Here is a 10,911-nt window from a genome sequence, read left to right on the forward strand (position 1 = left end):
GGATTTCTCCACAACAGAGAACTTCCAGCGCTGTTATTCTTCTGTTGCATACTGGTGCATGTAGGGTAGCATATTCAACTACTTTATTCAGGTGAAATAGATCTGGTGGTGTGTATCATGTCATTACAGTAGTATAAATGGAAGTTTAAAAGGTAAGAAGAAAACTTTTTGTGATTGATTAACTGTAACACAGTAACTGTACCTCACTTTGTGTATCTTGTGAAAAGGTGAATTCTCACATTTCATTCTTTTATTCTAGTTGCCTCACATAGTCAAGAAAGACCTACAGCAGCAGTCACACCCATACAAGCACAAAGTCCAACATGCCTTATTCCTGCAGCTGTGATCATTCCCCACCACTCTGTTGCCTCCCAGCAGCTCCAGCCCCAGCTTCCAAATACTGCTGCTTATGTCACGGCTGTGAATGTGAACCGCTCAACCATCCCTCTGGCATGTACAGCAGCTTCTTTGAATTCTAACATCGCTGCTTCATCTCTGGAGGGAGATGTCAGTGGGAAAACAGCAAACACACACCCTGGAGCTCCTGCATCTCCAGAGAGTGCTTTAACAGCTGGTGGAAATGCTGCTGTCAGTAAAACAGATAAGGATGGCAAGGTGGGTAGAGAATGAAATAATTCCTTTGAATTCTCCTATTTTCATCACACAGTCTTCTAAGAGATTCAGCAACACAACCTAAAAAATCCACGTGAACTTGCAGGAATGCGAAGACTTCAGACTAACAAAATAAAATGAAAATCACAATTCTTTTAGGTTACTTTTCTTATATTGAGGCACACTGAGATACTACGAAAAACACATTACCAATAATGTTTATTGGACAAAGAAAGAATGCACATAATAATCTTTTTTTAAATGTAGGACAGTGGAGTCTGTAGTGATTCTGCTCTCCTTCCTTCTATTTGAAGTATTTCCTACATGTGTAAACTCATTCTCCAAGCCACGTGATTGTTATATTATGAGAAAAATTCTTCCAGCTTTGTAATGCATTTTGTTTTACGGTTGTGATGTAGTTAGAAAACTTTTTTCTCCTTGTGACAACTATCTTTTCGTCTCAAGTGTTTTAGACTTAACCTTACTACTCTTCAGCCACATGTACTTCTTTAGTGAAGTTTATGAAGATTTTAATCTTAAACAGTACACTGTCAACCAATATTTAGCTATTTTTGTTGATTACTGTTGAATGGATGTGCCTAGAACTTTATTTTAAAATTACTTCAGCCATAGTCATTGAAATCAGACTGAGTGTCTGTAGACAAAACTTACATGTGGATTGTTTTAATTTCTTAAGAGTTTCTCTTTTTCTTTGACATTTGCTAGACAGCAGATTTTTGCTGAAATGGCTCCAACTTATTGGAAACTTGGAAAAAGGACTGAGGATTTTTATTCTCTAAAGCCACTACATCCCAGGCTATCAAAAAAATTTCTCATTGCTCATGCTTTTCTCCGTATATGGTTAAATATTATTTTTGTCTCCAGGGCTTACAATCTGGCACCTCTCATAAGCACTAAATTCACTCAGTCAAAGGGTTGGTAAGAAGATCACTGCCACACCCCTTAAAAAAAAGACAAGAAACACAAAAGCTACTTAAATAATTCTCTTCAGGGTAAGTAATAGTCTTCAGGGATTCCTGTCTGGACAAGCAAAAAGAATGTTTACAATCCTTCCCTTTGGCAGAGCAGCAAAACATAATGCATTCCCCTTGGGGCTAATTTTTGCTAAATCATGAAGGTCTTCCATTACTAGAGGATAAATAAAATAAACTTACCTAAACAGCAGCTTCCCTGCTTGGTTTGAAGTGACTCTTTGTGTTCCTAGAAACGTCCATGTTAATGAAATATCTTACTTCATAGATTTCTGTTGTGGGAATCTTAACTCCTCATACCTTTTTCTTGACGACCTTTTGGGACAGAGCCATTTCATTTTAAGTTAAACTTTAACCTAGCAAAGTGAAATGACTTAGCTAGTTTATGATTTAAATTACTTGATGTTTTTCTCTTTAGAATGTCAGTAATTTTATTTTTCTTTTATACTTTTCATCATCATCTCTCATAATTTACTGAGTCCTCTCTGAACATGATGTCATCTATCAGAAGGAAGTGTTCAACTCTTTATGTGTGAGAGTTTTGTTCTAAACTGGGGCACTGCTTTTGGCTTACAGAAAGAAAAGAAAGGTTTGCTGAAACTGCTTTCTGGAGCATCCACCAAACGCAAGCCTCGCTTGTCGCCGCCGGCGTCGCCCACCCTGGAGGCAGAGCAGGCAGCGGCAGAGCTGGCCCTGCAAGGGGCGGTGGGGCCGGAGCTGCCGCCGGCCGGCGCGCACGGCAAGCCCGGCTCCTGTGCCGCCGACGGCGAGGCCGCGGCGCTGCCCCCGGAGGCCCCGCACCGCAAAGCCGCTCCCCTGGAGCCCGCCGCCCCCATCGCCCCGCCGCCGCGGCAGCCCTGCTCCTCCCTGGGGTCGCTCCTCAATGACTCCAGGCCGCTCGTCTGTGAAAGGTAAATTACTGCGCGGCCGCGCTTGGGCAAACCTAGCAAAAGACCCTTCTCTGACACTTGTGTGTTAGAACTGCTTCAAAATGCTGGGATTTTATTGCAAGATGAAACTTACTTTTAACAGTTCTTTGTTTACTTATCAACCAATTCTTGTGTTTATATTTGTTTGCTTTTCGTGTTACTTTAAAGTTTTTTGAATGAATAGACACTCAAAATATGATCACAGGTTTGGTATGAGAACTGAGGTAGACAAGAGGCCTCCTATTTTTCAAAACAGAAGCACATTATATTCTTGCACTTACGAGTATCAGGTTAGTCCTGATTATTAGCAGTGTATAACTGCCAACCTAAATATATGGTGAATGAGACCTTTATCTATCTATGTGTAGGCTTCTTAATATTTGATGTCTTGAGATTTTGCAAAGATACTTTTTACTACCGTGGCTGTGCATCCACCCTGGCTCTAGGGTGGCCTCTGTGCTCTGACAAGTAACTCTTAAAAACATACAGTTGTCTGGACTCTGAGACTGACAGGCAACTACTTAAATGTTCTGTTTCTTGTGTGTCCACCTATAATTTTTCAAGTTTCAAGTCCTCTGTAGAATGTGAAAGAAGTGGCAGTTTTCTAACTACAGGATCTTTTAGTTTTCAGGGCAGCAGACAAGCAGTATGAAGTGTCATAAGGTTTATTTTGCAGCAGCTACAAGATTGTGTGGTATACAGAGAGAAAAAATAATAGAGTTACAATATTAACAGCTCTAGGACTGAACTGATTGAAGTTGACTATTGTAGACTTCGTTCTGATACTATTAACTCACGGTGTGTGGGCATCCTGTTGTACCTCCAGAAGTCTTAAGCTATACCCATGTTTTAAAGTTCAGACAGTATATAACTTTTACTTGTCTTTAAGTTCACTTCTGTCATACCTCTAATATTTTTTAAAAGCTTATTTCTGTTCCTACACAATTTACTTGCAGGAGATTTCTATTTCATACTGACTTTGTGAAGTAGATTTACACTTATACATGGAAAATAAAACCTGAAAGGCTCTTCTATAAGAATAACATCTTTCATTTTCACATTATCATAAGTCTGTTTGGCACATTAATATGTTTTCATGCTTTAAATGTGAAAATAATATTAAATTAATTTTGGTATAACCAGTGCGTATTAGCGTAAAGCTCTTTCTATCACAAAAAGTAGTTTTTTCACTTCCATGATGGAATTTTTTTTTCTCAGAACTACTTACAGAAAATGATGCTGTATATTTTTATTGATCTAGTAATAGCATATACTCAAACATTCTCTCTATCCTTACTATTATTTAAGTGATAATTGCTACTGAAGAAGCATTGCTACAAGATAATTCTCAGCGGTAGTCATGTAGAATTGTTACATTTTCGTCTGCATATGTAAACAGAATTTCATCTGGAATTTCATCCCTTTGTTCTTTTCAGGACAGGGTTAATTTTTTTTTCCCTGCTGATGTGCCCTTGCACATTTCCTTTGGCTCAATTTCTTAAACCATGATGGTTAATAATGGTTAAAATTTACATTGTACTCAATATCTTCAAAGTAATTTATAAGCATTGATTACTCTTCAGCAGTCTGGAAGATATGGCAGGTAAGAATCATATGGCATTTTCAGTGAAAATTTGAGTTGAGGAGGCAAATATTCATGAGGATAAGCTCAACAAAAAGCTGAAGAACAGAGAAATCTCCTGCTAGGATTATTCTGCTCTTACATCTCACAATTCCAGTCACAGATTACAGTGTAACTGGAGAGTTCCAGTTTGGAGAGTTCCAGTTACCTGAAACTCTGCAATGGAGCTCACTCATTTCTTCTGATTCTGTAGCCATTACCCAGGTTGTCTTAGGGTGATTTCTTGTATTGATACAGTGCTGACAAGGCCAAGGATCATTATGTTTTCCTTACAAAGGTAGACCCAAGTCCCTGCAATTCCCACAGTGAGACATGCCATGCTATGAATATACCAGAATTTAGTTATCTGAAGAGTTTACTTTTTCCATAATAGTTAAAAGAAAATTTCAAGCTCTTTTCATGAACTTTCTCTTTTAGGAGGAAATGTTGCTTAAATAGCTTAAAATTTTACAGTAAATATACAGCATTGTAATAATAAACTACCCAGCACTCCACAATGATGTTTGAGACTTGAAGTTGAACCTAAATACACATCACTGCATATCCTAAATTATAAAATGAGTCTTTTATCCAGTTACAGTGAAAGAAAAGCAGTAATTTTGTTCTGTGATTAAAGCGACCCTAAGTAATTTCAGCTCCCACAAAATGACTGGTGTAACATCTGCTCTCAGTGAGCGGGCCAGTGGCTTTATAGGGCAGCAAGCCTTACCACATCTGGCACCACTGACTGCTGGTAATTAAATGCTGAGAATCACTCTGCCCTCGATGGGCGTTGGAGATCTGTAGGAGTCAAGGCACCCACTCAGAAGACACAAGATCTGCACAACAGCAGGGCATACTTGAGCTGGAAAGTAAAACTTCTAAGGGCAAGAAGAAAACACTAAATCAGGAAGCTGAGTAATAATTATTAGTTAACTTGTGTAAGGGTAGTAATTCCAGCTTTCTGTATTTCTCTCAGCTAAAATTTTCTGCATGTGAGAAAGTATTATTATCCACTGTTGATCAGGAAAACCACAAATAATGGTTCAAAAATCAACCAAACTAGGTAGGAATAAAAACAGTATGTTGTGTCCAGTGAAAGAGAAGCAATGAAGAAATGAAGAAACACGTGAAAGATATACTCTGCTTCATATTACTGAAAAGTGTGAGAAATGCTAATATTAAAAATGAAAAGTAGAATGGAAAAAAGTAAAGAGATCACCACCCTCTTCGAAATAAAAAATAAATTCACAAGTACAAAGCAAAAGGGCTGGGAGATATAGCCAGATACATTAAGAATATCAGCAACCAGTAGTAAATATATTGACTACTTCTGGGAAGCTAAAGTACTTTTTTTTTAATAATACTAACTTTTTGTCACTAGCTGATTAAAAATAATTAGGGTGATATTTGGAAAATTAATGAAAAATGTTATAAGATGGTCAAAGAAAAAAGAAAGGAAAGACCTCATAGCTGTACAGCTTAGATGCACATAAAATATTAAGTGACCATAGAAGATCTACACATTTTACCTTCAGTCATTGAAAACATTTGCAAATACTGATTAGGGAGAAAAAAAAGGAAGTGTTTTGGAATATTCAAACATGTGGGAATGAACATGTTTTTCCAAAACATAGATCATGCTTAGTAAATATGATTATTTTTTCTTCAGGGACCTTGCAATGAACTTTTGAGCTGAAGCATAAGCTTTATATTCTGCATGAAATTAGTAGTTTTGGCAATATGTTGTAGATGATGAAATGAGTAATGGAAGACTAGTTTTTGTTCCATAGCTAATCCAGGGTGATCTGGATAGACAGCTGTGTGAATGTGTGATGGGTCTGGGTCTGATCACCCCTTTTTGGGCAAATAGAATTTTAAAATGTGGCAGAAAATTTGAAGAAAGACACATGATTCACAGGTGCAAAGCCTGATGGCTTTCTTCTCATTAAAAAATGAAATTTATAGTAAAATAATACTTTAAAACAAGGGGTGTTGTGCTCTGTTTTAGACACTGAATACCAAGATGAATATCAAAATAGTTGGGAAACTAAAATTTATCAAGAAGTACCAAATTATTGTAGAGGTTGTTTGGCACTGTATAGAAAGCTCTAGGGAGGACAAAGAGAAGATGGGAGCAAGCAGCAGCAGGGAACAGACTTGTCTATCAATTCAGGGGAGCATAGAGGTTACTCACAGACAGATTTAGAAACTGAAAACAAGCATATTTCAAGTTAAACGTTTACAAGAGGCAGTGTTTGACAGACTGCAAGATGAGGCAGGCAGGATTCTTTCTTGAAACTTTTTTTTAACAGACTGTGTAGTGTGCTGGGTAATTTTCTGCCTGGGAGCAACCTGCTTGTTAACAACAGTAGAAGTTCTTCATAGCTTTATTGTAGTTCTTTATCCTTCACTATCTTGTCCTTGCCCTGCCTGAGTAAAGGCTCTTGTTTTAACTCAAGCAGTTGACAGTCTCAATTTAATTTACAGTCTTTTAAAAATATTTGATTCTTATTTCCTAAGTCAGCATTAAAACCCAAGTTGCTCACAGCAGAAGTTAGTACAGGCCTAGGTTGGATGCAGGGCATTCTGGAGCTGCACACTACTAAATCTTGTAATTAGCTTGGTAGCTTTTATGAAGCGTGAATCTAATAATTCCCATGCTCTGAAATCTGGGGATTGCCATAGCTGAAACAAAGTCATGGCTTATAATTCACTAATAAATAACATTTGACAACTAATTAAGTCCAAATATGTTTTGCTGTACTTAGATTTCCTAAGAGACTTTAATTATTTACAAACTGCAGTTACTCTTATCTGAATACTTTAAACTGTATGGACAGATTTAGTTTTTGTTTCATATGTAATTAAGCAAAACATAATTTTTGTTTCATATGTAATTAAGCAAAACATTCTACTATAACACAGTATCTTTGTCTGCTTCAATATTACAGAATTAGCTTGTTTTATTGTGTGTATTGAGTATAATTGGCATTCCATTCTTTACTAGACTATGTCCTGTTACTTTGTCTTTTCATCAGATTGTTCATTTATTTTAATCTATTAAAATAATAAATTACTCAAAGTTTATTAGGATAATAGTTCTCTTACTCTATGAAGTAATAGTTTTATGTTGATGTGAACTGAAACTATGGAAGAAGGGATTGGGTGGTGTTATGCATGTTCAAAACAGAAGTGTAGCCTCTTTTTAAAGCATTCATTTTTGAAAAGTGATTTTACTCACTTTGTGCCAAGTGTTTAACAAAATTCTTGAGTTGAATATAGTTTTTAACATAGTAGTACACAAGTTGAGCAGCTGTGTCCAAAGAATATGTTCTATCTTGAAGAGTTTCTAAGTAAAATGAAACTTATTTGAAACAGCAATCAAATTAGTAGGTTTTGTTGGTTTCTTCCTTTTGTTCTGTGCCTTTCCTTAAGAGCCATCACTGGAATAATAAAAAAGATAAGCATATACTTGTAAAATTATGCCTAGCTACTGTTGTGAATGTTTTAATTCTTGCAAATTAATATTGGAAAAAGTCTTTACAATTTTCTCCTGTTATTTAACCATTGTCTGTATTTTACAAGGATCTTGGTAAAAAAACCCATAGGAGATGCATGAATTTGCCATTTTATGATGTTGCTATTGTTATTATCTCTTCAAGACATACTTTTAAGTTGTTACATACTCAGCAAACTGTTGTAGACAGTTTCCTGTGTTCATAAGTTTCAACAGGCACAGAAATATTTTTTAAAGTATTGGATTAAAAAAGGCGGGGGGAGAGGGGGGCAAAAAAAAAACCAACCTAAATTAAGGTTTGTTTTTTTTCTAATTACACAGGTACAGAGTTGTGGTATCCTATCCTCCTCAGAGTGAAGCAGAGCTTGAACTTAAGGAAGGTGACATTGTTTTTGTACACAAAAAACGTGAGGATGGCTGGTTCAAAGGCACTCTGCAACGAAATGGAAAGACTGGCCTTTTCCCTGGCAGCTTTGTAGAGAACATTTGAGAAGATTCATTCCAAGAGCTTCAAATCATACTGTACTGTAAAATAGCACAAATATTTTGCCAGAAAAAGCACAGTCATGAAATATTTTCAAATGACTGTAATGTAAACAAAAATCTACATATTTTTACAGTGTCTATAGCACAATTACACCAGCGAACAAAGGAGATGAAGGCATCTGCTGGTTTTATCACTTTGAATTCTTAAGTGTGATGTGTGCCTTGTACTGTCTGATTTATTATATAGAGGAATTTTTTCCCCAAGTATGTTACATAAATGAGCAATTGTTTACAAGGCTGTAACTAATTTATTCTTGTTTTTTTTTTTTAAACTTGAATTTTGTGTAATAGCTAAATTTCTTGTGATTATGATTTTAACAAATTATTAATTTATGAAATAACAAAGGGGAAGCTGGATTCTCTCCTTATGAGCAAGCAGTTATATCTGATAAAGAGCCTCCCATTTATCCTCTGGACATTTTTCCCCTGCTGTGTCTGACAGTGGAGTAAGTCTCTGTTGTATGAGTTAATGTTGAGTGGTGGTGATGTGGCGTCAAATAGAATTTGCCAAATGGGGAAAAAAATGTATTTTCTTCTTTGGACAGAGAAAAAAAGTCAGTGGTGTACTTGAGTCTTGTTTTACTTCTTCATGAATCATCTAAGTACAGTAATGTTTTCAGGAGGTAAAGATCTATGTGAACAACTGAACAAAGCCATCTCAAGGTTAGGATCATCTCAAGGTTAGGAAAAAAGAAATTTAGGAGTGCCAACAAGAAATTCCCTATACCTTCTGTTCATATAATAACTTGGCTATTTGAACAAAGCTTAGCTTTGTGTATTTGGCCAGTTCTTTGGGCATTTAGCACTCAGCATCCAACTAAATTGGAAGGAATGTTAAAGCCCAACACTTAGAATGAATATAACTTGAAAACATCTGTTTGATAAGACTGAATATAAAAATAAAATTATAAGTTGTACTTAATGTCTAAAAATGCCTAAGACGTGTAATTTGCTGTTTCTTCTCAAAATGATCTGCATGGCCAAGAGATGTTTTAAAATGTCTGAGCAGTAGTGGTGGTAAGTGATGCACTTGTGTTAAAGGCTGTATGAAACACTGTGAAAACTTTACAAACTTCTTAACCATTGCTACTTTGCTATGTTCTGACTTTTTCTTTATCTTGCATGTGTTATTCAATTCCTGCAGTAATGTAACTGTGCATGGTTGGCATTTTCCATTCCAATTTCCTGTTGCTGGGCTATTTTGCTCTGAAAGTTTCCCAAAAGCCACTTGACCAAAACTAGTGAGCAACTTGCCTTCAACCAGAGAAGGTGTCCAGTGTTTGAATCATTAATGAATTTTTTTAATGTTGTCCTTGCAGCTGATGGATAGAAAGAATGCAGCCTGCAAGAAATGTGTTGTTAGTGTTTCAGGGTTTTTTTTTTTGAGATTTGACACTGGTGAACACACATGCTACTCAGCTGAACCTATTTTTTTATTTTCTTGTTTGATTATAGCAGTTTAATGGTGATTTTTTTGTAAGACACTGAACACCATCATCCACTTAAATCCATTTAAATCTGATGTTATTTGGCTGTTACTCAGCACTTTACAAAGGGAAGCCAGTAAGGTGATTCAGTGTCACACAGTACACAGAAACAGTGGTCTGTTAAATACTTATAATTTTCTTGAAGTTATAAATTGAAAAATATCTGAGCTAATGACAGAGATTTCTTGCAATATCAGGTAGTATCATGATGGTCTTAAAAATAAAAAAAGTATATCTATAAATATATATAGTTGGACATGACAGCATTCCCAAATTAACCATCTCTTTTAAACACTGTATCATTCAATTTTTGCATTTTTAAATCTTTTAAATAGTTTACTTGAATATTCATGTAATATATAAAGCTTTTGTGAAATGAATTTTAGTTAGAAAGAAGCTGATACCAGCTTTTGTCAGCATAAATTGGCACTAGTGTGTCGTAATCTTATTTTGGAAAATTTAGTGCATTTTATATTAAAGACTACTAAAGGTTAAATTTTTTCTATCTCTACTCCATATTTTAAACTAAGTGACTAAGGTACCTCTATTAATAGAATTTCATGATGTAAAGTCAGTTAAAAATCAGTTGTTAATCCAATAGTTCTGTTAGATGGAATACATTTTTAATTGATTTTTTTAACATTGAGTAAACGTTTGTAAAAAGGGCTTATTACATAGCAGTGCAACAATGACAAAAATGCAGTTTATCATGCCTTTTTTTGTGATCTTTTGGGGGTTATTTTTTGGTTTTGGCTTGGAGTTAATTCAGTGTAGAAACAGACATACCCTGTGCATTTGCTTTGTGTAATTCCATAAAAAATTTTTTTGTAAGGTATTTTATATCTATGTTTGAAGTCCAGTGAATGTTAAGTGTTTGATTTATTATGTTAAACTTCCAATCCTAATAAATATTTTCTTAGCAAACAGCTACAGCAAATAGTGTACACAAACATTAAACATAAATTACTTGTAAAGAATTTGCCAATAAAATTCCCAGAACTTAATTTCTGAATTCCTAGGAGCGTATTTCTGCTCACAGAGAAAAAAGTCTTAAGATTCCATAACATAAGAAGCTTGGAATGGTGACTATAATGCAAAAACTGAGAGAGAACTGAGGACCTGGCTGATCTTTTCCCAACTCTTTATTTCAGTGAGTAACTTCAGAAAAGGGTAGGTAACTCCATCTCAGTCTGTTCATAGGTAA

The 10,911-nt window shown here is 35.6% G+C and overlaps 1 protein-coding gene across 2 annotated transcripts in view; it reads left to right on the top strand.

Moving 5' to 3' along the window:
- Positions 1–10,711, top strand: part of SH3RF1 (SH3 domain containing ring finger 1) — an 82,455-nt gene extending 71,744 nt beyond the window's left edge. For both annotated transcript variants that reach the window (XM_079305935.1, XM_079305934.1), the window contains exons 10-12: positions 260–615; positions 2,181–2,515; positions 7,996–10,711. In XM_079305935.1, the coding sequence (XP_079162061.1) occupies positions 260–615; positions 2,181–2,515; positions 7,996–8,164 (860 nt within the window). In that variant the 3' untranslated portion in view covers positions 8,165–10,711. The remainder of the gene's footprint in view (positions 1–259; positions 616–2,180; positions 2,516–7,995) is intronic.
- The last annotated feature ends 200 nt before the right edge of the window (positions 10,712–10,911 follow it).

This window comes from Erithacus rubecula, assembly GCF_903797595.1.
Source record: "Erithacus rubecula genome assembly, chromosome: 5".
Taxonomy (NCBI): Eukaryota; Metazoa; Chordata; class Aves; order Passeriformes; family Muscicapidae; genus Erithacus; species Erithacus rubecula.